Below are 27349 nucleotides of genomic sequence, written 5' to 3' on the forward strand. Positions count from 1 at the left end.
TGAAAAATCAGAAAAATTAAACAACTTACTGAGGTCCTGTAAGGAGTCCTGGGGAGATCTTCGTCTCTCCAGTCCTGGTCCGGTGTCACAAGACAATTCATCTCCCTGACAACCTGAGCCTGCATTGACGGGCACATGGACAGACCCTCGCCCAGATCTTTGGTTCTCTCTAAGATCATCACTCTAAGATCAAAACCTGCAGGTACAAAATCACTATTTATTTTACCTAGATTTTGACTGTCCTGAATCAAATCTTTAATGAATGAGTTGGAAAAAAGCCTGCAAGTAATACATTTTATTTTATCTTTTAGAGCTTTCCTAAAAAATAGGAAAAATAAAAGGGCTAAACAGCTAGCTAACTAAATTTGCAAGTAGGCTCAACAGTGGATGATGACTATCAAAGGTCAGGGTAGGTGATGGGTGTCAGTTAGGATGCTTTTTTTTTCCTAAATTGGCTTTTCATGGATATTCCATTTCATACTTTATTGTGCTGTATCCTGAATTACAAGGTGATGTTTAACTACTGGTCGCAATAGGAAAATATGACAGATTTCTCACTATACAGAAGTGCATCCAAAACTGTTACCAGTTGCAATGTTGTCATTTTTCTCCTTTTTGTAAAATTTCAGTGCACTTGGAATATGAAAGAACTTTATGTCTATTGACCCATTTTTGACTTGTACCTTCACTCCTATAGATTTCAATAAAAATTGCTTGCGCAAACATATGGTTTTGTTTAATAGGATTTTGCTTTATTTCCACTTAAGCAGGTTCTAAATACACAGGAGATAAATGATAAATTATCTTCGTTGCACTGGAATTAGCAGCGTTGTTAGACTGACAGCAATATCGTTGCTATAAATTGGAAGATGGACAATGATTTTTTCTAACTTAACTTCCTGAAAAGATATTTAAATCATTGTCTGAGGTATATGTGAGTGCCAAAAATCATGCTGTATGAAATACTGAGAAAAAAGATGTCAAAATGTTAAGGCATAATAAGATGATACATTAGACTTAGAAGTAAATGTATGATTCTCTTTCTAAAGGCAATATTTTACTGCATTTAAATAAAACCTTTTGAAAGGTTTTATTTATTATTTTTATTTATTATTTTATTTATATATTTATTACTTATTATTTTTATATTACTATATATTATTTATTATTTATATATTTATATTATTTTATTTATTTTCATTTATTATCTCTGTACAAAAGAAATCATTATTATCGTGAACACTGGCCTGGAACATTAGAAAGAAATTGGATTCAGAAATGTCAAAATGGTCAATTTTTCCTTTTAGAACCAAAGTGTTTCTGCTTGGCTCATCTCAGCTTGACCTGTACGCACTGAATGTACCTGTGGTGCCTGTGCTGCCCAAATACTGTGATTCAAGTGTCTTTCTCTCTCTTTCTTCTCTGTGGCTTGTACTCCAGCGTTAATCTATAGCTCCTCTAAAGCACTGTTTCAGAGTTGCAGGACAGAAGGGTATCATGGAAAGGGCCGTCTAAAGAGAGAGAAAATGCAGAGAATGTCGGCTTGAGGAAATTGTACTATAATTCTTTTGAGACCTGATAGAAGTTTCTGCCTGACAACCTAAAGCGAAGTATCTTAGTCAATTGACATATGAAATAGTTTCACCCTGGGATGCCCTGACTTTCTAAATCAACACCTTTTGTTTCAATTCTTTTTTTTTCTGAAAGAAAATTAAAACTAGAATTTTCCTGCACAAACCAGCAGTTTTAATGATACTACATTTCCCACTGATAAATGGAAAAAAAAATATCCTGAGTCACTCTACTTAAAACATGATGTTCCAAATGATCATTTATTGTATTTTTTCAGTGCCATTCAGAAATTATTACAAACAAATCTCTAATATTTTTATTTATGAAAACATGATAACACTGTAATATTAATTATATTTTTAATAGAATGAAAATGATGCATTTGGTTACTCAATAGTGAGGAGCATTTGAATTATGCAGTTATGTTAATTCAAGCAAAACAGTAGACTTTTAAAAACTTTTGCTTAAATTGTGTGATCTTTTCATATGACAAGTAGTAGCTGCTGCTCACAACAGTTTAAATATCTTATTTATTACCACAAAATCAGGACTGAGTAAACAGAATCAAAACCTGCAGTTCAAATTCAGACAGTGTTGCCGAGATGATAGAAATCTAATGAGACCCTCAGCTTGTGGCTCTATTTTCTTCCATGGCAGTATACTTTTCATGCTGCCAAGATCTCAATGAGCCTGTGTAAAATTGTAGGATCTTTCTCTACAAAACCCAAGTAAAAATAGAAAGCCATGGACTTGGTGTTGTATGCTGCTGACACTTTAATAAGAGTTTTTTGCTTGAATGGTTTAGAGCAGGATTAACATCACTGCTCCAAGTTGTCTGTCTTTCTGGAAAACCATTCATTCTTCATTATTAAACAACATGATTAAAGGTAGACAGCAAGTGGGCTTCTAAATTACAGCTGAAGTAAAAGAAACAAAACTAGTGTCTGTTAGTCAGGATTAAACTATATGCTATTTCTTAAGAATAAAGCTAGAAAAAGAACTTGCACAGAATTTTTAATGAACCGAGTGTTTGTTCATATCTTTAGATACATTTTCCATCCACAATTTGCAGTAACCTAAAAATGTCCACATCTCACTCAGAAAATAATTTTAAGAAAATTTGTAAAAATTCCGCAGCGGTAGAAATCATTATTCAGAAATGCACTGGGAATGCATTGAAGGATAATGTTGTAATTGCTGTTCGATGTGAGATCTTTTGAGAAATTGTGTTACATAACACACTATTCATCTTTAAAAAGTTGGTAAAAGATAGTACTAGAAGCAGACAACCACTACATAACCAAAACCTGTACTTTCAAAAAAGATTTTTTCTCTATTAATTCTTCCCCTTTCTATTTCTAGACATGCAAGGGACCATAGTTAGTTCAGACACTCATACTTCTCACAGCATTCCCTTTCAAGACGGTCACAAAGAATTCAGCATGTGCTTCTGAAGACTAGATATTACTTTGTAGCACAATTAGGAAAAATATTTTGGATTTGCATAAGATGATTATGGAAATATTTACACAAGACTTCATTTTTTTTACATTAAAAAAGTTTTAGTTTTTAAAAATTGCGTAGGCTTTCTACATGTCTAGAGAGTCATATGTACTTCAAGTGTTTGCTTTTTTACTTAAATAGGCGGTTAGCAAAATGAAAGAGAGCTTGTCGGCATTTTAGTGAATTTCAGCACAAATTCTCCAGATATAAAATGATACAGCTTTATATATTAGTACCTATTTTCCTTCTTTAAAGAATGGTTCCAGGAACCATACTTAGAGTTGGCACATAATGTGTAGGAGAGACTAATCCCACTGAAGTCAGTACAATTTTAGTGATACTCAAGATAGTCGAGGCTACAGGATGACATAAAAATAGCAATAGTTCAGATATTATGGGGAGAGCATCTAGCACGCTCAGTTGCTTCAGAAAAAACTTGAAGCCGTGGAAGGGACCCTTTCTCGAGGTAGCCTTGGATTTGGTCGTGACTCCTGGGTGTTACTGGTGTTAATGGCTGTGGCATTGACTCAGGGGGCACTGCAGGTTGTCTTTGACAGTGGATCTAGTCACATTTCTGAAAGCATCTTTTAGAAAGCCTTTTCCTGATATCAGACTCAGAAACTTGTCATCCATTTCTTCTGAGATGAGTTAATCTGGATACACAACTGAAGGTTTCTGCTCCATTTTATAGAGTGGGAGGTTCACAGGTAACAAACTTTTTACTAATGTGTCCATTGAAGCTGAAGAAGCAAAATTTGAGGAAAAACTACTGATTTGGTGGTCTAGCAATAAAAGCTAGTGCCTCTGTATAACTCTATTGTATTTACACTGAAGCGATGTTGCGTACACTATGGTTACTATACATATGATACAGAAGTAAAATGAGATAGATACTATATTTCAGTATTTGCTCCTTCAGATCATATTCTAAGCCACATTAAGGTATTATTAGAATAACAGAGTCCAGCAGAGCTATTTTTGTGGGAAAATATATGCCAGATTTAATTAAGTTTATAGAATCATAAAGACTTTTTCAATTAACACATTCAAATAAACTTTCAAAATATCAATGCAAAATACATTGACATATGTAATAACAATTCTCCACATTGCTTATTAGCAAATTTATATTGCTCCCAAGTGTTTTTTTCTTTTCATGAAGGACTTCGGCTACCAGTGTCGGTGATACAATACCTTCTATTGCCTCCCCGCATCACAAAGCTTCTAAGATTTTATTTTCTTGTCAGTATTAGAAAAGAGAAGTGGCACAGTATATTATAGCCCTCTTAATATAACCTGACATTGGAGACTTAAATGGTAGTCATAATTTGGCACAAAAATCTGACTAAGATCTCCTGGTTGACACTGAAGTCCTTTTAGATTTCAGTAAAGCTGTAACGGTAATGAAGAAAAGATGAAGCCAACTTCTTCCTGGGTGACAGTGTCAGCACGGCAGCGCCGGCTGCGGCAAATTGCTGGTCACGCTCCTCACCATGGGAGTAACAACATGGCAGGCCGTGGAAGAGCGTTTGTTTTACCGAGAACTTCAGAAAGCGATGAAAATGTATTGTGTTTATATGATTATTATTTATAACTATTGCTGGTGATGGGAGAAATGATTGAAAGTGCCATTTTGTAGCGCTCCTTGAATTACATGCAAAGTAAAGTGATGCATTTGAAAGTGCTTGTTTAGTCTTGAGTTGACTAATTATTAAGTACATTCTTTTCCTGTCTTGTCAGTGAGGGGCTATTAACCCAAATCTACTTACTGTGGGAGATCCCTCAGCAGTACAGTATTTTAACACTTTTTTATACAACGTTAATTCATGCTGATACTGTATGCACACAAGGATCCCCTCTCACTGCTCCGCTCAGTAATCAGATCTCTCTCTAAATACATGAACATCTGTTTATACACTTGCGGTGCTAGGTGGAGAGAAAGAAATAAATTTAAAGCTAACTTCAACTTTCCCTTCACTGACAGTGTCTTGCGTTTGACCTTGAAATGGGGCACCCTTCAGAGATCCTCACACGAGTACTAACTCCTGAAACTTTAGCGCTATTTCCTAGTTATAAATAATAACGATATTCTTGGTGGGTGGCAGCTAACGAGTGTTGGTGCAAATGGCGATTTCGGCAGGAAGGGGTGCCAGCAGAGGCCTTACTGACTGGAGTACTGCACAGTGCTGTACTTTGTCACTCTTCTCCGGGAGGTGCTGGGGGATGCTGTGCCCATCGCCTGACCAAGGTGACAGTCGGCGCTGAGCATCTGACCCGCGCTGCTCAGGCCGCCCAGATTTGCTCCTGCTAGGCTTGTCCCTCCCAGACTGCTCATCCCAGACCCTGACACTACCCTCTCGGTGACCACCACGTTGTGGGCATTCGATAACTCCGAGGGAATATTTATTAAGCTGCCCGGCATGCCAGAAGCAGGCCTGAAAACCCTTTCTGTCACCACCACATTCGACCCATCTACCAAATCGGGAATGCTCAGAGAGGTCGGGAGCCGGGAGTTAGGCGCAATTACTCTTTCCGTGACGATAACGTTGGATCCGTCTGCAAGATCGGGGATATCTAGCATGCCACGCAAATCAGAGGCAGATGCAGGACCGACAACCCTTTCTGTTACAACAACGTTGGATGCACGCAGGGGGTCAACACAAAGAGAGGGGGAGCCAGAGGTGTAGGTCTCAGTCACCGTCATGTTGCCGTGGAGCAAAGGATCTGGCATTGGCCTTGGGGGCTGTATGGTTGACCCAGATGTGTAGGTGTTTTCAGTAACAACAGTTGTAGTGCCAACTGGGGGAGGCATAGGTGCAGATCCGTTGACTACAATGGTGGTTCCAGGTGGTGGGAGGTTTAGATCGCTTTCGGCATTGGGAAAAGTGATGTTAACGGATGGCCAGGGTAGGCTGACATCAGGGAAAGGTTCGATCTCTTTTCCCAGACAGATCTCTGCCAGCGTCTTGAATTTTGGTCCCAATGTATCCAAATACGTTTCATCTGTATCTTCTCCAATAAAGCTGCAGCAACCCACAGAGCCAACAGGCGTGCCAACTCCTTCATGATCATATATTAATAGGCAGTCATTTGCTGGCCGACCTTCGTCTTCATCTGCATACACGAATGCTTTCTGTAGTTTGCAAAACCAGAAAAAAAGGAGAATAGAGTGACTTTTCATCACATTTTTAACCATGAAGACTCAAACTGTAGTAAGGCCTGGCTGACTTGAAAAACAGGACGTCAACTGGACAAATTATATCATCAACATTTTTGTGACCTTGAAATAAGTTTTATTCAAATGTTACTGATATTTTACTCTTGTTTCTGCAAACACTTAGCATCTCAAATTTGGTGTGCTATCAGTGGGTCTGAGTGTGGGATGAAGGGAGAGAGCAAAAGGGGTGGGGGAACGAATGTACTCTTTGGGCAGCAATATCTGGACAAGGCTGTAGGGAGAGGGGCGAAGCAGGATGGAGAGGGGAGCAGTGGAGAGGCCAGGCCAGGGAGCATGGGACGGAGGGTTGACCACAGCAAGGAAGGCTTGGTGAGCCCAGAGGGGGATCTATTTTGAGCAGGATGAAGATCACTGATTAGTGATGGCTTCGGGGATGGTGGGGTGCTCAGTGCAGACGGATCAGGCAGGAAAGAGGAGAATTTAAAATGAGTGAGGGGTGATGTTGGAGGAAGCAGGGAAGGACACAAGGGGAGGCCTGGGAGGGAGAGGATGGTCAGTAGAAGGGGTAATCTGTGGAGGCCTACAGCTGGCAGACAGCTAATACATAGTGCTCCCTGCTTAGGCAGGGAGATCGACATCTGGGAGAAGCCTGGGCTCAGGACTTCAGGACTGCTCTGCCCTCTCCTCAACTGAATTTTGTTTGGATTTTGAAATACAACAATCCTTATATATTAATTTCTATTTTGGTGACATGTGCAATCAGTTCATGCTAATTATGAAAATATATCCCATTAACCCATTAATCATGTAAACTCCATAGCATTTTTTTATCCCATATGTAAAGGCTAATTAATATGTTACCAGTTGCAAAACTGCATATTTGTGTCGCTTGCAGTTCACAAGTCCTTTAGGGAACAGAAAGGGCAATTAAAATAAGGAAGAAAGTGAACTGGTGTTCATAGCTCTTTAAGGGTTAAAGTCACTTCATTAAACAAGCTATACAGGAAGTATGTATGAAAAAATTCACCAAGTTATTATCTGTTTATACACTGGAAAAGGTGGCAAGTATATAAATTTGGTTGTCACTTATGAAGCTGAAATAATTTAATTGCTTGCTATCCATAACTGCACCGTGTTCACCAGTTTTACAAAAAGGCTATAGAGCAATTGAATCTACTATGCCAGCAGCTCAAAAGCAGTATTACTAGGGTCATAGTTTTTCCTGTTAGTACAGTCAGCTTTGCTCTCACACCAGTCTTACATCACGGAAGCTTCAACCTGAATGGAGTTGTTTTGGATTTCCACCGTGTAACTTGGGGAGGAGAATCCAACAGTAAGCTCGCAGATGTAACGCAAAGAAAATCAGGTAATTACCTCAGAGAAGTAGTTGTCTAGGAAGGCCATGTTCACCCCTCCTTCTCGATACTCTTTTATTGTTCCTCCAATTGACCCTTTTGCTTCCCCTGTTCCAGAAATTCCTCCAGCTGTTCCGTAACCAGTACCAGTGCCGTAGCCAACCCCTGTAGTTTCTTCAACACCAGAAGCTACTACTCCTCCTCCTCCGTACGTGTTTGTATATATGTCTGAAAACAGAAGAAGTTACCCTTCCTGTGCTCTGTGAAAATTTACACAGAATTTGCCAGTTGTTTTTGCAAACAGTACAATGACACTACTGAGTTTCTAAAGGTGTCTCAGACTAATTTCAGTCACAGATCCATGCACATATGCCAAACAATGAAACTGCAATAAAAATTAAGTGCATATTAGCAGACATCTAAGACCTTGATTTAATTCCTGAGGCTAGTCTGCATGTGCATATGTGCTTTTGAAAATCAATGATTTACTTGTGTAATTGGCTGGAGAGACTCCTGTTTGGTGTACATATATGCTGTCATAGGATTTGCATTAGAAAATCAGGTAATGCTTATGGGTATTTATGCAAATACATAAATACATAAATGTATATTTATTATCACTTTAGGGTTAACATTGTTTTGCCATAAACTCTTTTCTAAAAAAAAATAGCTTTGCAACTTCTTTCACATTTCTTAATTGTTAAATTGTTAAAGGGGATTTGGGAGAACAACAATTGATCATGATAACCACCAGTGTTCATAATGCAGAATGAAAATGAACTTTACAATAAATTATAAACTTTATCCAGATTTTTTCATATATGATAACAAGGAAAGGGTGGTCATAAATATTAGCATGTAATATAATAAACCAATTGTATACTGTAGTCTTGACTCTGATTACATTAAGAAACATAGGCTAAATTATGTATATATTTTTAATTTAATCTTGTTAGTCTTAGTTCATAGAATTTGAACCAGGGGCTTTCACCGTAATGATAGTGAACAGTGGAAATAAAGTAAACCACATATGAAGTCTTAAACTTTTCAATTATCATGGCAGCAGAACTTCCCTGAGAATGAAGAAAGACTCTTAATTCACATGTATGCCCCAAAATGTTCTCTTGATTTTACCTTAAGGTTGAGAACATTTTTGAATAACCAATAGTCATCAGAGAAGTTGTCTTGCAGAGTGACATTTCTTCCTGTAAGAAGCTAGTGAAAATGGAACTGTGCCAGCATCCTTCCTGTTGTGGAGTAAGGAATGGCACTGCAAAGAGAAGGTGGCACTGCAGAGCTTGACTTGTTCTCTATGACCACGGAATTCCTGGGGGAACCTTTTCTCAGAAGCACAAATTTATTGTGCTATGTACCAGCTTTCTGTCTAGGGTAGTGCACAAATGGTTAGCAATTAAGTGGCTACTTGACAGGTCCTGTTCTCCCTTGTGGGAAGTAGAGCCTGGAAATTGGGAAGAACTGAATTCCACTACTGAATTATGAAAGAAAATTTCCTTATTATGGCCTCAAGATTTTTTTCTACTAAAACTGGTCTTGAAAAGACCCTCTATTCACTAGCAGGAATGATAAAGAAAAATTTCCTGAGATTTGAAAGCCTCGGCAGGTGTTTCAAAATAAATGTAGTTTGCAGAAATGAATCTGCTCAAAGGCTTAAAACTCAGATCCTTTATTCATACTGGAAGTCCTACTAGCATCAGTTTGACTATCTGTAGATGGAGGACTGGAAGGGTTGGGTTGTAGCTGAGAAACCAAAGTGATCCTTGAATCAGAAGGCATGAAGTTCTGAAAGATAGCTTTATAATAGCACACACAGAAAATTTTAGGATCTGCTTACCAGACGGTTCACCAAAATCACCTCCCGCAGCTGTTGTTGGGGCAAGAATGTGAGAGACATCCTGGAAAACAGTATTTTGACTCCTTGAATTATGACTTTGAAAATCCCATATGAAGACCAAGACTTGATGAATCATGTTAAGGAATTAGCAGTCTAAACTGTTAACAATAGCTATTAATTACCATATCCATAAAACAAAACAAGACAAAACAAACAAGACTCCAAATGTTTTTCATGGTCAGGGTAAAAGGTGATCAATGAAGATGGTTTGTATTAGCTTGTCCTACTTTGCACCGAAACAGCTTGCTAGTTACTGTGTTTCAGCTGAGGGAATAGTAACACCAAACTGTTGGGCCAAGTTAATTGAACACAACTTAAACCACAAAAACTCCACCTGCAAATGTTAATTAAGAATCACTTTTCATATCTGCCTGGGAATTGTCGACAATGCCAGGCTTCTTTTAGAAGATGACACAATGCTACAATCACTTTGATGCTTCTAGTCAAATGCCATCTTTTCTATAAATGAGAGTTTCTGTGGGTTTTAGAAACATGGGATGTACTGACCCTGTCTTCAGGCTGTGCACCCTCTATTCCCCATGGATGAATTGCCCCTTCTGTGCATTCGGGCACAGGTTCAAATCCAGTTCCAACTCCACCTGCGGCGCCAGGTCCACAGCCACAACAGTCGCTCATTGACATCAGAATTGGAATCACTTAACAGGAAAGAAACAGGAAACAGAGATTTAGGACATCTCTTCCTCAGAGGAATAGCTGCTTTTCCCAGAGGGCAGGTGCTCAAGAACTTTTCAAAATATGTCTTTTAAAATGTTTCAAATCAAGCAGGCTGCAAGTCTGGCTTTCAGAATCATTAGCTGCTTTTGGAAATGTATTTGGAAATTCAGAATAATTTGTACCTTTAGTTATAGCAGAGCAAAGCGGGGGTGGAGTAGGGCTGTTACTCCAAATTTACTCCTGTACACCTGGGAACAGACTTTTATCTATCTCAGCTTAATGAAGATAAGTTGCATATGAAAATTAAACAAACAGAACCAGTCTTGCCGCATATAGCATTCAGTGATATTCACTCTTGATATATAAGCATACATTTGTCCCTTCAGGTATTGTAATTGAAAAGAAATACACATTAGTAATAATAGAGACATGAGAATCAGTGGAGTGATACCCACCTGGCTACAGTGATCTTTGACTAAGGCTCCAGTCACATTTTTCACATCATATATACTTAACGCTTGATTTGAAAAAACAATAGAGGTAAACCCCAAACCCCAGTTTTACCAAATGATTACATAGAGTGAGTCAGGTTTCCCAGTGTGCTGGATTATGCCTAGTTCTTTCAATAACTCAGTGCTGGAAATTGCTGAATGCTTTAAATGCCAACATTGAAAACATTGCTCATTTTAGAAAGATACTGCAATATTAATTCTGGCTGTCTTTAGGTCCTGAACCGAGATGGCTAAGTTAGTAACCTCCTATCGCTGCAGAGGGAGCAGGGAGAGACAGTTGCCTACACCAGACTAAGAAGAGCATCCAAAACTCTTGGTTTAACATCAAAGTGAACTGAAGAGAAAAGGGGAAAGGGCTATAGAATGCACAAAGTGCTACATCACGCTGCGCAACTAAGGATGTGTTTACTCCAGACTACCGACTAGGAGATGAGAATTCCAAAGGCAGAAAGACAGTCTGTCCTGTAACATTAACCGCCTAGGAACTACAAACAAAACAGCCTTTTGCAGCTTCAAAATTTTGTGTTGGTTCATTCCTACTAATCAAAGATCAAAACCCAAACCAAAACGCCCTCCTCAAAAAATCAGGGGAAAAATCAGTTTCCTCTGGTTTTATAGTCAGTATTTCTGCATTGGGAAATTTTAGATGTTGATTGCTTGATGCCCAGGCAATGATGGAAAGACGGTTACATCTGATTGTGGGGGTCTGAGAAGTAATTGCTCGCATAAAGTCTAACTTGAGTCATTCTTATCCCTGAAATTTATACTTCTTCAAAAACACTAGGACATATGAATGAACAATCTATTTTGAACCTGTTACCACAAACGTTACTTGTTTTTAATAGATGTAAAGTTTGTCAGCAATAGCCAAAAGGTTCAAAATTTAAGATGATTATGTTTATTGTTCTACTACTGAAATCTGCCTTTGAGTTCAAAGGAAGCTTGTTATTTACATCTTTCCATACCCAGCTTGGAGCTGATACTTGTCCATTTCTTTCAGTAATGTAATGGAAGTAGGAACTGCAAAGTGTGGCAGGGACAACTCTTGCCCAAAATCTTCTGAATCTTCTAATAAACATTTCTGTCCTGTCTGTTGGCCTGAGAACTGGATAACACCTTAGGAAAAAAATCCTAAGTCTTAGGAAGGAAATAGTTATTTCTGAATGAAATATGTATATAAAAGTATAGAATATAAAATAGATAGAAAGTCATATAATTTAAAAGACAATTTTTTCTCTGTCAAATGGCCCATGGGAACCAACAGGTTAACAACCAACCTGAAAAGTCACCTTATTTTAGAAGAATTTTAAAAATACACCTTTTAGAAAATTAATACAATTATTTTCTTAATGTTATACTTACAAACAAATATTAATCCACCAAGAAACATCAGGCCAATGGCAGCACCGCTAAGTGTAGTGGAAGATGGGGTATTTCTGCCATAATTTCCGTTTCCATTATAAGTATCATCAGTGGCTGCAGTAAATCCTTCATCACCTTCATTGTATCCACCAGTGTAAACCTGCCAGTCTGTGTGGTCCTCAGTTTCTTGTCCTCCAGGTCCAGACTCACCATTACCACCACCTTCTTGTTCTGTTCCTCCTCCACCTGTCTGGCCTCCTCCACCAGTACTACCACCGCCACCGCCACCGCCACCACCGCCACCACCACCACCACCACCACCACTGCCACCACCACCGATGATAATTACTCTCGTGGCCCCACTGGTGCAGTAATTACGACTGTCACACTGACAAGCTTGCACAGGAATTATATGTGGTTTAAGGCAGCGTCGGCCTTGGTTATCCCTTACGCTGATATAGATCCTATAAAGGTAAAAGTCAATGTTCTGACTCACTAGTTCTGCAGAGGAAGCTTTGGGGAAAAAAGAAAAAAGAGAAAAATATTTAGCTTATGCTATTGACTATAAATATTGTACAAATCTATAATTTTTGTGAGTAATGTTCATAGAACAGAATGAAGACTAACTGTTCCCATTCCAAGATCTTCAGTTACTTATGCATCTACAGTACTTCTTATGGAAAGCTGAAACTTATGATATTCATCTATGCTAGTTTTTTCTTTTGGAAAACCTAAGCCAGATCAGACTAGTCATCACTTTTTAACCTGAGAAATGTAAAAGAAGCAAATGCACTCCTTTACAACTACTGCTGATTTTTGTTTGCACAGTACTGAACATAAAAATTTCAAGTTTTCTACTTTTTTTTTCTCTCACAAGGAATTTACATGTGTTTTTCAGTAGTTTTAAAATATTTAAAGTTACACATTTGCATCTGTTTAGGACAAATAGGAGACACAAGAGTAGTTATAATTATGATATTTACCATTTAATACAGTCGTCTTTGTGATATTTACCATTTAATATAGTCTTCTATGCATTCAGCAAGTTATGCAAATTCTGCCATTTACTAATGTATGAGATTTGTTTAATTCATTAGTTTGTCATATCCTGTCGGAGAAAACTGGAAAAGCTCCACTGGGCACTGACTAAAAAGTCTTTCTTCAAAATACAAGTAAGTACAATTTGTACAATAAATTGTAAAAGTGGTAATCTTTCTTTGACATTTTCATGTGCCTCTCATAAAAGTAGTTCTAATACGATTTTTGAATATGTATATATTATGTATATTTATATGTATATGTATATACATATATATGTATATATATGCACATATATATATACACACATATGCAAATCCAGAGCAGCTTCTTGGATTCATATGATCATGAAATCACATTTAAGTGAGATTAGAATAGATTCTAAAAACTATTTGTTTGCTATCAAATGTTATCCTAATTTGTTATCTTAGATAAGAGCTTATTATTGTGGTTTATTCTGTTATAAAATGTAGGTTAATTTACCATTTATTGATCTGATAATCCATGTAGTTTGAGGTTCACCATGTATGCTGAATGTAAAGGGGGCACCATATCGATCACCAGCCGAACCCTTTGCGGTGACAATCACTGATGGGGAATGCATACATACTTTCCTTAATTCAGTATTGATAGTTGGGCAATTGTCATTGATGTCTTGTATTGAAAGCACAATGGTGCCAGTAGCCGTATATTGAGGAACCCCTGTAAAAAGAAGATATTTGTGGTTAGGAGGGCATATAGATACTATAAATCATGCAGGTCAGATGGGAAAACTAGAAACACGAAAAAACAGAGAGAAATCTGGAACAAAGAGAGTTACCTCTGGTGATAGCCAGAACCTCTGCTGTGTACTGCCCATTGATTACATAGATTGATTCCCGGTTAATAACTTTGTTCAGTGTGATTTCGCCAGTGTTTTGATTGATTCTGAACCAGGCACCTGGATCACGTCCTATACTATATCTGTATTTGGTGAAGCAAAAATACTCAGCATTATGTTATGAATATATGCATTACATATTCATTTTGCAAATAATATTTGTCACTTTAGAGTATTTTTTTTAGGCTGTACTAGGTTCTATTGCATTTCACTTTGTTCAAGCAAAATTCCCATAGACTTTAAAAGATGTCAATTTTTTTTTCTTACTGTAGAATGAGCTGCTAGTGATCTTTTTTATTCTCATTGTATAGTATTGACCATTACTGGGGTTTTCTTCTTGCTTTTTTAGAGGTGCTAACAAACTCCCTATTTGTTGCAAACATTTAAAGAAAAAATATTCTTAGGTTGGGTTAGAAAAAAATCTGTTTGGATTTATTTAAGTTACAGCCTGTTAGAAGAATTATATTTTCTTTTTCTTGTGCACAAAGCTAAGGAAAGTAGGAAACAAAAGCAATCACAGCATAAAAATGGGCTGAAGAATATACTATTCCATTGTGATTAATCTATTGCTAATCCATTAACATTTTAAAAGTTGTTTTTTAAAGCACCCTTTAAAATACCTATTCCTCATCCCATTGAAATCTCAATTGAAAGAACTATTCCATCCAAGGAAGCAAGCAAAGCAGAGCTTACACAACATTTGTTGCAATAGCTCCAGTGTCCTCATCGATGGCTGTGTATGTTCCCACAACATAGTTCACTCTTGTGCTTTCTGATACAGAAAACACAACTGAAGATGGCTGAAATCTTGGTGGTTCAATCACATTTTTTACTTCTATTGTGAGAGGTGTTCCAGACATTCGGAAGTCCTGTGCAACAGAGTGGTGGAAGGCAGCTACATTCCTGACACCAATAATCAATGAGTGAGTTTGGAGATGTTCATAATTCAGTTCCTAAAAGACAAACCATAGAGAACTAGATAATAAATAAAAGTTCCTTTAATTTATTAAAATGTTTTCTATTTTAAATAGTTGAGTGACTGTGTATTTACTGCTCATTTAATTTTGTTAGCAATTAATTAAAGCTGTTTTAAGATGATTATTTCAACAGTCGAATCACAATATTTATCCATACCTTTATTACTCTAAGGATTCCTTGATTTGTAGCTCGATCTGTAACAATTTCAAACCAGTTATCTTCATTACCGGATATAAAGAAAAACTCTGCTAACCAATTGTCTGTATACTCTTCATCACCATCCAGAGCTTGTATTCGTAGCAGTTCTGAACTGAGTGAATTTTCTGAAATACTTGCTGAAAACTGGAATGACAGATAAATACCTATTAGCAAACACTAGAATATGTAATGTGAGGAAAACATAGCTGACTGAAGAGATTTTTTGCAGGATGTCCTGCCCACAGTCCATGCCAACTTAATAAAAATCATTTGTTCTGGGTAAATTGTGGTTCTGGCTGCAGATCTGAAGAGCTGTATCACCTCAAGTGTTTGCAGAGGCAGCTAAGTGGAAACGGCTTTGTGCTTTCTATAAGAAAAGATCATACAAAGATTGGGTTAGTCTACATAGTCTGGCCATATTGCCCAGGTCTGGATGCATGAATAACCAGATTTCTCTGACTACAGAGAAGTCAGTGTCAGGACTGACTTCTCGGAATACAAAAATAATCTATGTGTATGTTATCAGAATTTTTGTGCAAGCAATGGATTGGATTTTGAGCACGCTTCAAGGAAACAACCCTGTTAATCCAGCTGAGCATTCAAATGTGAAAGCGCTCTATGGGTTAGTAAGGGCTCGGTTATCGCCTGGGTTTTGAACGGGGTTTTAAAGCGGTGATGTGGCTCTTGGTGTTAAAAACTTACAGAACTTTGAGCAAGAGTTGGAAAGTTGTCATTGACATCAATAACTTTAACGTTACAGCTACAAAGGGATGATATTCCATCTGCAGCTCCATCCCGGTCTGATGCCTTCACGACAAGAGTGTAGCTACTATGTTGCTGTCACAGAAAGAGAAGTGAGTGTGTTAGAAGGACCACAAGTACATCTTAAATGTTATAAATACACATTTTGTCTTGCTACTATTTCCTAATGCAGGAATTTGCCTTAGGCATTTGGTTGTAATATGTAGAAAAAATGTATTTCTCCCTTAATTTTTGTAAAAACCAAAACCTTTCTAGTTTTTGGTTTGGTTTTTTTACTGTCCTCTCATAACACATATACACCACAACATCATGTTATTTAACTTTGGAAAGGGAAATGTTACCTCTCTGTCAAGATAATTTGCAAGATGAAGTTCTCCAGTATATTTATTCATAATGAACATGGGTGGACCAGAAGGTTCCTGACTCTCTATCTTGAAGGCAATTTTAGAATTCAAGTGATTAGGTTCATCTGCATCTGATGCAATTATTTTCATCACCAGTGTGTCTAAAAATAAAAAATAATAATAAAAAAAAAGAAAATCTGTTCTGTTCCTGCAAACAACTCATCGAGACAATGCTAAATCTTGGTGTATAGAAATGATAGGACGCTATATATTCATTGACCTTAACAAAGAAAAACAAAAGTTTAATTTTGCAGTGCTGATTCTGACTGAATGTTAATGACTTTAAAATAAATTAAAAATTAAGGGCAGATGAAATAATGCAGATTTTCACTGAACATCTTTAAGTCACTGTAGGGACTATGTAAAAACAGTAGGTACCGAGCTTGTAGGTATTCATGCAAGAAGTCTGCACTATTTTAAATGAGAATTTCTAGAACGTAGAAAACGAGCGTCAGGCACCATTGCCTCAATGCTATTTGCATGTCTAAGGTTGATTGCTGTACTTTTGGTTAAAAGAAACATTTTAGTGGTTCACGTAAGGGTTTATTTAGTAATAGTCTACTGCAACTGCAATACTCAGGCTACAAATACAAATATTTGAAATAGTAAAATGGGAAAAAATGTATTTTATATACCCTCAAAGGAAATAAGTGTAAGTGTAATATTAATTTTTTTTAATGAGAAGGAATGAACTGATTTATTTTAAATTTTCACATCTGAAAGAGTTTGCATGATGGTATGGTTAGAAACTGGAACATTCAGCATTCATGTGTGGGAGGAAAGGGGGAAGGAAACATCTCTGCTTCGTTTTAAGCAATGAGCTTGGGCCCCAGCTCGAATAGCACTTGGAGAAGCATCTGCCGCTCCTTCCTCTGCAGTAGCCCTGACCACTGGCAATATGTCATTGCCTAAGAAAAAGTAGAATCAGCACCCCAGGTTTATATTAGCTGTACTCTGGGAGCTTCACTAACTATACTATAATAGGCATAACATAGTTACTTACTGTCCATACTGCTTTCTTCAACAGATCCTGTAAATACAGTTTGTGCAAATATAGGAGGGTTATCATTTATATCCAGAACTCTGACTCGAAGTTCAAGAGGTGGTTCCAAATCTACACCCGTCACTGAGTGTTTAGCAAAGCAACGTATCTAGATAAAGAGATTTACTCGTTTTAAAACCAAAAGGGAAGTAAGCAAAGTAACGATCTGAAACAAATGAATTTGTCTCCTTCTGCTCTCCCTGCCCCACCCTGGATCCATCATTATAAAGGTAAAAGAAAAAGGGAAGTACTTACAACAAATACTGGGGTTACTTCCCTATCCACTATTGATGTTATATTAATTTCTCCTGTTCTTGGATTAACAACAAATATTCCATAGGGGGCACGATCAATTCCAACTCCAGAGATGCTGTATGTGATTGGATGGTTTTCTTCACAATCTGATCGGATCTACAATAATAGATAATAATAATAATTTATGCCAGTTTGCTGAGTACCCCTGCAGGGCTTTCCTTCCTATTATTAGTTCCTCTAATAATTTCAGTTTCTCAACCACTTATCACAAGGTTCAACTGACAGAACCGATGGAAGGCCCTTCTACAAAACAGTCAGCCTAGAGATCCGTCTCCCCATAAGCGCTGGACAGGCGTTGTGTTTCTCTTAAATCTTCCGGCAGGGGAGTGGAGCGAGAAACTTCAAAGGAGATCCCACTGCGGCTGGACCTCAGTAAGGGTACAGTCGTGGTGAGAGCATAGGAAGACACCTTCTTTGCTTTGCTGCGCACAGAAGTCGTGCACTGTCTTCGAACTTTTGCTCAGGGGTTTCTCAGGGTGAGAAAGAAAAGAAAAAAATATCATGGTCTTGCACACAGGTGCTGCGCATGAAGAGGCTACGGCTGGAGCTGTCCAGGAAGTCGACTGACGGCAACGTTCCAGGAAGCCTTTGGTCACTCCTCAGCAGGGATTTGGGTTCAGCTTATGAGGTTGTCTCAGCCGAACTGGAAATATTGAATCATCTTTCTTTTATTCTACATTCCCTGCTTTGACTGCTCTAAGCAAATATACTTTTAAATCTCTCCGCTTTTATCAGCCTGTCTTTAGAAAAACTTCCTTGTCAGTGAACACTTTGTTTTTCTTTCTACTTACTTTGGCAATTGGATTCCTCTTAGAATTATCTTCTCCTTCTCTACAAGCTGCAGCAAATTTGATCCATTCACGTTTTTGTCTTCTGAAGGTCTTCCATCTTGCCATTCCATTTTCATCCCATTCTTTTACCTTTGACAGAGAGTTCCAGTATCATATGACCAGTAACTTCAATCCATTTTAAATTAATACAGACATTTAGAATTTCCAACAATAAAGAGAAAAGGGATTTTTATAGATCCTGTGCATTTTTTTTATGTCTGCGAGTCCCAAACTGTACAAAGACTGTACATGTTTACTTTAAAATTATTCCTGCGTATGAGATGCGCATTTAGGTTCAGGAGAATTTCTCTTGAGATGGTGAGCAGGTTATTACCTGCAACTGTTTCATATTTAAATATGTTTTAAATCTTCAAGTTCAGCAATGTCTTAGTTCAGTATTTTCCATTTAATTTTTGCATTGATTACATTTAATTTGATCAGAAAATCCGTTTCTAAAGAAATATATATTACCTCTACATGAAATCCTGTGCTGAAATCCAAGAGTACCTGCAAAAACAAGAAGATTGGCATATAAAAATGCAGGGGAAAAAGCAGTAAGCAAAATCCAACTACCATACGTTGTTAAACTGCAGGACTGGAGCAGTACTTTTTTCTCAAGTCTATTGCAACAGCCTATCTAGGCTGTAGCTACAGGATTTCCATAAATGACTTTGTGCGATTCATTTTTTCCTATGTCCATCACTTGAATGCCTTGCGTTAACAATTTCAAAATTAATTTTGTCTTTCCAGGGAGAACTTTGAGTTTAAATGGATGTACTATAGCAAATTTCGAGTTATACTTATATCAAAATACATCTTTCACACTGATTTTTAGACTGTAACACCTCAGCTGAAGAGAGAAGTGTTTGCAAGAGTTGTTATTAAAAAGTATGTCAAGGAAACTAGAAAAAGAGCATTTATTTACTCTAAAGAATTTATTCTTTATTCTTTCTTTTTTTTTTTTCTTATTTAGAAAGCCCACAGCAGACCTGGAGTACCTCACTATGTAGTTTAACCAAAAAGAACAAAAATGTTTTCCTGAAACTTCCCACTGAGGCTGAAGAGATTCAATGTAAGATGGAAAGCAAACTGCAGTCATCAGGCAGATTTCCCTGGAGTGCAGTGGGCTTTGATTTGAAGTCTACTATACAACCAAAGTTTTGAGTAAATAAAGGTGGCAGGATCAGATGCAATATGTAATTATTTTAAAATTAAAATAATAGAAAATCCTCATTTTTTTTTTATTAGCACAATTTAAAAGGTGTCACAGTTTAATTAACCTTGTTCCTAAATAAGGTGTGAAAATGAAGTTCACTTGGTGAATGTGCCTCCTCAGAGCATCTCTTTTGGGTTTAGGACCTGCCTCTGCTCTCTTTGATGACAAAGGGTGAAGAATAGGAGATGTGGAGAACTGGATGCTTCATTCACCATTGGGAGAAACAAAATACCCAGGTGATTCAGAAAGTGTTGCAGTTTCTCTTTTCTCACCAAATGTGGTTAACAGCCGTAGTTATCAATTTTCCACTTTCCTTATCAGTTCCCAGTACTGTTCAATAGCTTTTTTTTTTTTTTTTTGTCTGATGTTTTATCTGATGGGTTTTTTGTCAGTTAGATAAAATCTGTGACAATCTTTTTCTCTATGGTAGGTTTACCTCATGGGACTTTCCTCACTTCAAATTTATTGCATTGTTCTGTCAAGTCTGGAAGATGGGCACAGACTTTTTTCCACTTACTTCATGTTAAAACAATCTCTTACATGCAACAGAATAATGAGCAGCAGCTTCACCCTCCTTCCTCTCTCTTCCTCCTTTTTCCCGTCTACCTATATGCCATAAGAGGTCCACCATCTGTCATTTACAAAGCAGTGTGCAATGATCTGATCTTGCCCAGAACATTCCCTGAGCCCTTGGCACATAATGGCTGCCCTAATCTGCTTCTGAATGACTGTGGATTTGCCCATTTGCTGTGCATATACCTTGAAACTTATTGGACTATTCATGGAGTAAGGAATTTTTTTGCTTCTTTGAGCAAGCTGTTGACATAAATGGTTAAGAAAAGTACTCTGCAGGAAAATCATTACAATACGTTCATGTGCTAAAAGCATTAATACATCTTTTAATCTGAGTTTATGCCTTGATGACTATTTAAATCTTCAGCTGAAAATTTGGGTTCACATTCATGTGCAGCCATTACTCATTTCAGAGAAGGAACAATATCAGACTCCATGTAAACTGCAGGGTTTTTTCACCGCAGTGGGTGCTTAGGTCTGTCCTTTTATAATCCCCCTTGGAGCTTGGGGAAACATGGGAGAGTGGAAGGGGCAGATTATACCCTCACCAGAGAACCTGAGTGATGAAGTCCACGAGAAATAGCATTGATTCAACATCTCTTATCAGTTGATCCCACTGGCAAAGCAGAGCCTCCTTTGGTGACTACATTGAAATCTTCTCCACCCTTAGGCTGAAATCCCTTCTGGCATGCAAGCAAGCATCTTGACCCAGAAAAGTATGGGTATACACCTCCCAGTGCAATGTTAGTGAATCTTGTCTACTGTCTGCATCCTGTAGCCTAATCTGTTATTTAACAGTGAAACTAATATCTCACATCCAGCCACATCACTCTCGTACTCAGCGGGTCTAACTGAAAAACTGTGTTGAGTATATCTGAAATAAGAATTATGCCTGTAAAGAATTCTGCTCTTTAAGGACATGAATATTCATAAAACACTTATTTCAGCTTATAGGGAGCTCTGTTTTCAAGGATTGAAGATAGATATTTTACACTGGTGTTTCATCCTTTGTTTTTGAGCACCAATAATGAGAATGTCAGGAATTTGTTCATCAGTAATGTTGGGGATTATAAATTTAGGCCCTGTATTTCAACATTTGTCCTGTGCTAACTAAGGAAAAACCTGTTCTGTTATGTGTTGCTAATGGAAGATCTTGAAAGAAGTCTTGGTAGTTTTGAATCCAGAGTCCTTAGTACAGTTTGTGATAGTATTTGAAAAGGCTAATTCGATGAACTTGATGTCTGCGTTTGGTATGTCTCTCAGTTACTGCTGTGTTATAGGAAGGAGGGCAGGCAGACACCAAGGCTGTCTAGTATACCAGCTAAACCTCATCAATTCTGGAGTGACATCTATCCAACTTGATCTAATATCTTTCTGCAACGCAAATCCTTTTTTTTTCCTAGTGCTATTTCCAGCAAAGAAGTACTGTGTCCTAGCAGCTAACTCCAGCAAACTTCTAGGTAGTGAACAAATCTCCTTTCTAAACTAGTATCCAAGTACAGTACTTTCCATAGATTTAGTGATTAACGATAATTAAAGCAATAGAAGCCACTGGAAGGTGTGGGATGCATCCTGAGGACCTTGGGATACGCAAGACGATCAGAAAGATATGAAGATTTGCTGTCCTGTTAGTCTTTGGGAGACTGTGAAAAAATGGAAAGTCTGCAGAGAAACTAGAGGCTCGTTGCACAAGCTCCTTCTGGTTTGCGTTGGGAGAGGTGCAGGCAGGAAACATGTTTATGGTGACTGTCATTTGCACAGTGGCTTGTCTGAAAGCTTGTCTTTTATTGTAATGATACAGAGCCTCAACCTTCTGTCCAAAATGACGCCTTAGAGTCACACTGGAGTTGTTCTGGATTTATTCTGATGTAACTGGGAACAGAATTAGGCCCATAGGATGTGTGTGGTTCTTTGCACCTTCAAAGCAATTTACAAACAAGAATTAACTAATCATTAATTGACTGCCAAGCAATATTATACGCAATTATGGAATCCTCCCTCCTCCACCTACTCAAATCTAAATGACTGAACACGCCTTTAACATCTTCCCAGCATTATTCATATTGGATCTGCTTCTTTCTCTTTGAAGTCAACAGCGGTATTGTTATGGGCCTGGATGGGAGGAGTGCTGAGAATTCACACATATTATATTAGTCATAAGGGTGCCATGGTAGCTCTGGTTGTGTCAGCGTTTTGGGACTTTTACATCTTTCTTACTCAGCCAAAGCTCTGACTAGTAAAGGGTTGAAATAATGAATGCTTCCTTTTATTCATTCTACATCTCTTTAAAAAATGATAAATCAGTGCATATGAAATAATGAGAAGCAGAGATGAAACATAAGACAAAACCTCCTATTTTGAAGAGAACCCATTTGATCACTTTTAAATCAAAACATGAATGTGTTTTTATCTATACTTTTCATTTTCATAGGTGACTAGTGAATGTGCTTCTTCCAGTTTAAAGGGGAAGTTTTTCAGGATGATTTTTCTGGCGCTTTGTTTTCTAATTCTGCAGAAGTCAGGTGCTTCTATTGCTTTCTGTGTTAGCAACTGCTGACATCGATAGTTTGTATTATATCCAGGTTAGAGAATCCTTTGCTATTTCAGTAGAAATATGCCAATGCTCCTGTTAGTCAGAAGAATGTATTCCAAAGTTTTATTTATTTTAAAATATGTTTATTCAAAGAACTGACCACTTTGAGAAAGTTTCCATCGAGATTGTTTCTGTTCTGCTGAGTCATACAGAAATAGTGAATTTCCATACAGTAACTGAGCTTAACCATTAGAAAAATGAACAGAAAAGTAATTTCAATACAGGATGTATGCCATTATCATTCAAATTTGAGTTTTTCAAATCAGTCATGCTAAGTTTCCTCAATAAATCTCCTCAATGAAACCTGAATTCTAATATGGCTTGGAGTGCTCTATCTGCAAATGCATGATTGCTTAGGGGCCATTTTTACTTAAGAATGTAAAACTGCAGATTTGAGAACCTAATCTGAGGTGATAAGTCCTGGATGTGGAATTGCTTTAGTTTCTATCTCTACAACAAAATTTTTTGGCAGAAGAGCCTGCAGGTTCCTGGCTACATCCTGGCAGATGTTTCGTATGCATATGCAAAGAGAGGATTTAGTCCCTTAAGATTTTTATGTGCAACCAGGTTATGAGTAGGAGGTGTAACCATAGCCTAACAACTGGGGGAAAAAAAAAAAGCATAGATAACACATGGGAAAATGTAGCCAGACAAAAGTGCATATAAGAGATGTGGTGAATTTACAATTATTAGCTGTCACATGATAGCTGGCAGGAGAAGAGTCATACCTGATCAAACAGGTTATTTCCATAAAACGTGTCTGTGCAAGTATCACAAACAGAACCCTCTTACTCATGAGAATAACGCCTTTGAAGTCACGTGAGCAGGGGTTGCAGAATCAGTCCCACCAATGGTGAAATGCATGTAGAGAATTATTAGTTTCAGGGCTGGTAAGTTTTCTTTTTTTGAAAGTGTGCTAGCGTACTAAAATATGTATAACTCCACAGCAATTTTATCTGATACAACTTATTAACAATATGCTAACCAGACACACCATTCATGTGATTTTCATGAAAGAGTAATCAAGCTGAAAACCGAGACTGTTTCTCAGAATACACTAAAATTGGATACATAATTTATAGTTTACTTAATCTCTACAGTTTGTCCATCAGCTTTCCATAAAATGCTGAAAGATGCTGTTAAGCGGTACAGGCCACCATGAACACTGCTATGCAGAAGAATGCATAAAAAGACAACAATTGTTTGCTCTGGGTAGTAAAAGTTCAAATATTTGATAATCATCAAAACATAATGGCAGTTTTCACAATTGCTCCTTTTTCCTCACCCAACACATACCCTTCATCAGTCACAATTGTAACGATAATATACTCAAAGAATGAAAACGGCTCCAGAGTTGCCGAGAGAAGTAAAGCAGTAAAATCTATTTTGAATGGACAGATCTTAGATACAGTAGAGTGAACTTTTTTTTGAACTTTGACACATCAGGCGTATGCGTCACCAGGTAACTGAGTAAAATGAATAGTCACTAATGCGACATGAAAATCCAGAAGTGTTAGTGTGATGTGCAACATGCCAATCTCACAGACCTCTGCATTGTGTTAAACAAGCAGAAACTCATCCAAACCGTAACTTGCTTTTGCCAAGTTTTGTCGTTGTTTGCTTGGCAGCTGCCCTGTGTTAGTTAGTCCTACTTTACTGACTGCAGAGCTGTCACCTAAAATAAATGGATTATCTTTTCAGAGTGAGTTTTAGGATTTCATACTCTGTAACCACAAACACTTTTTCTTTGACTATAACATTTCTAGAGGAATCAGTAACAAGATGTTTACAAACATTTACACTTACTAGTATATTCTGTAAAATGAAAACCACAGGAGGATGTAACCATAATAGAAGACCTACTCTTTTCAATCTTCAGGGCCTTAAACCTCTACCTAATTTTAGAAGAGCAGTACAGTTGAGTAAAAATAACCCACACAAAAATCAGACTGCAGGAGTAGAAGGGCCCCCATAACTCTTTCAAGTCCTTTCTGGATAATTTCCGAGCCTTGATGAACACACTGTATAGCCATGCCACTTGACTATAGCCACAACTTTCCTTTTACAGTGAGAAAAACAAACCCAAAGAGCAACACTTTCATCATGCATTCACTCGCTCAGCACATGGCGGCTCAGACACTAATGCACTACAAGACGGGAATTCTTTGTAGTATGAAAAAACAGACCAAGTCTTGATTTTTACTCAGCTAAGGTCTGCACTAAATTTCATGTTTTTCTCTTAAATATAGCCATAGGAATTGGTCAGGTCTAAGGCGCTCTTGTTAATCAGTTTAGAAAATTAGATTCGCCTTCATATTCCCTTGACTGATAAAAAAATAAAGACGTAGAACCAAATAATATCCAGTCAAGTTATTAGGATATTTATAATAAGATTTTTATTAATAACAGTGACTCCTTAAATAGTAGCCACAGACAACATTCACCTGAAGTCTTGAATTAAACACAGAAATTCACATACTGAACATCAACGGACTGCAGAAAGTCATAATCAAAAGAAACATTTGTCACCGTTTAATGAAAAACTAAATTATTTGTAGGGAACCTTCAGAAGTGCACCTTAAAATATGCACAGCTTTATTTTCTATGCGAAGTTTCACAAGGTTTTTTTCTGGGGGTAGTTTACACTGTGAAATGTAATGCTCCGCTGGGGAAGATCCAACTGGCACAATCACAGAGGTTACAAATATTGTTTTAAAATCTGACTTACCAATAAAAGGAACAGAAAAGCGGCCGTTCGGTGAGGGAGCCAATCCATGGCATCTGCCTTCTCGGATACAAGTCCAACCGAGTTATGGGTACAAGCCTGTTCTTTTTCCCCTCCCCCCCCAACTCTGGTGTCTATTTAAAAAGACACTCGGTAGATGTCTTATACCCAGCCCTTCGCGGTGCCTCTGCCTCCCTCTGAGGGAAGCACTGAAGATGCTGTATAACAGAGTGTCTTTCCCCACCCCAAAATCCTGGGCTGGTCTCACCTGAAATGCTTGACAACATCATTATTGCTTGCAGGTAAAAGCTAAGAGACACACCTTAATTCTTATTGCACTGAAACCCTTTGTTGGATACGAAAAGGAACATTTTAAAAACAGAAGGCAAGCTTCATTGGGAAGATACCGAGTGATTTATAAATTACTCACAACATAAGGAATCATTAAAATGGTAACTTATCATTGCTTTGAATGCAATTACCAGTTTTCTCCTTGCACCAGGTATAATAGAAGTGCTTAATGAATATTAGCGTAAAGGATACGGACTTTAAGAAATGATTAGTTTAAATTAAAATATAAGTCCATTTGTTTATTTCCAGGTGTGAAGAAGTCAGTTCCATGCACACGGTTCACAGAGGTGCAGCACTCAGAGCAGAATGGGGCTGCCATTAAAGAGGTAACATATTAATCTGGGGGAAAAAATAGTGTTTTATTCATTAGGCCACAAGAGTAACCGAAACAGAGGAAGGAGACTTTCTGCGTCGACCAGCTGCAAAGCCTCCTCATGCCATACCCTTTCCTTCCTACGGGTTGTGCTCTTGCTGACACGGTGGAGAGGGAGATGTACACATGTCCCGTGCCAGAGAAACTGGAGAGCTTCTCAAATCAACGGGTAGTGGAGGAAAGGGAGGATGTGCTGCACAGCTCCCTCCCGGCCTCATTTGGGATGGCACAAGCACAAATAGGTGAGGGATGGAGAAATCGAAGGGGATTCCCCGCTTTGCTCGGCAATAGGTCCCTCCCTTCTGCAGCAGAGGCCTTGTAAGTCCCTCCTGGCATCCTTGGGACACCTGAACTGCCCTGTAATGGGCAAGAAAAAGGTGGAGTGAGCTTCTGCTCTGCCACTGCACCTGGAAGGAGGGTGCGTGCTTCACCCCCGAAAGTGCAGTATGGCTGGCGTGCTCCTGCGCCTGCAAAGCCCATCACGGTGCTGGGCATCTCCCGGGACTGATCTCAAGCTGGGAGAAGAGGGCTCAGGACCTCTGGGGTTACTCAGCATCTCCTCGAGTGAGGACCCACGCTCCTGCTGGCTACGCAGCTTCGCAGCCGCCGTGCCCACATGCCGCTGGGCACAGGCGCTTTGCTGCTCCGCAGCTGGCTGGGGCTGCCAAAGCCGGTCGTGCGCGTTCCCGCTGTCGCTCAGCTTTCGGCACCGAGCTCAGCCTGCCCAGCCGTCAGTCAGGGAGGCAAACTGGGACAAGCAGTGTTAAATGGATCACACCTAGATTTTTCCCTTTTCTGGGAAATTTTCAGCAATCTGAAATTTGCTTTTGGATTAAAAATAAAAAAATAAAAATAAAATAAAGTAAAAATAAAAAGTTATTTGTTGAGCATATAAAATACGCATACTCTTTTATGAACCAAAGTAAATTATTTCAGAACTTCTGCTTAATCAAATATTCCAAAAGATGCCAATTTAAAAAAAAATTTCCTTCTGGATTTTTC

The 27349-nt window shown here is 38.1% G+C and overlaps 1 protein-coding gene across 1 annotated transcript; it reads right to left on the bottom strand.

Annotated features, from left to right (window-relative positions):
- Positions 1–5236: 5236 nt before the first annotated feature.
- Positions 5237–25674, bottom strand: LOC309417484 (desmoglein-4-like; the record flags this gene model as incomplete). The annotated part of the gene is made up of 16 exons (XM_082014991.1): positions 5237–6208; positions 7628–7836; positions 9461–9521; positions 10028–10176; positions 12070–12582; positions 13591–13809; positions 13928–14070; positions 14681–14940; positions 15122–15307; positions 15866–16000; positions 16267–16430; positions 17333–17480; positions 17627–17782; positions 18478–18606; positions 18988–19023; positions 25627–25674. The coding sequence occupies 16 exons, from the start codon at positions 25672–25674 to the stop codon at positions 5237–5239; spliced, it is 3528 nt and encodes a 1175-aa protein (XP_081871117.1).
- Positions 25675–27349: the final 1675 nt, after the last annotated feature.

The sequence above is a fragment of the Phaethon aethereus genome, assembly GCF_964289735.1.
Source record: "Phaethon aethereus genome assembly, chromosome: 2".
Lineage (NCBI taxonomy): Eukaryota > Metazoa > Chordata > Aves > Phaethontiformes > Phaethontidae > Phaethon > Phaethon aethereus.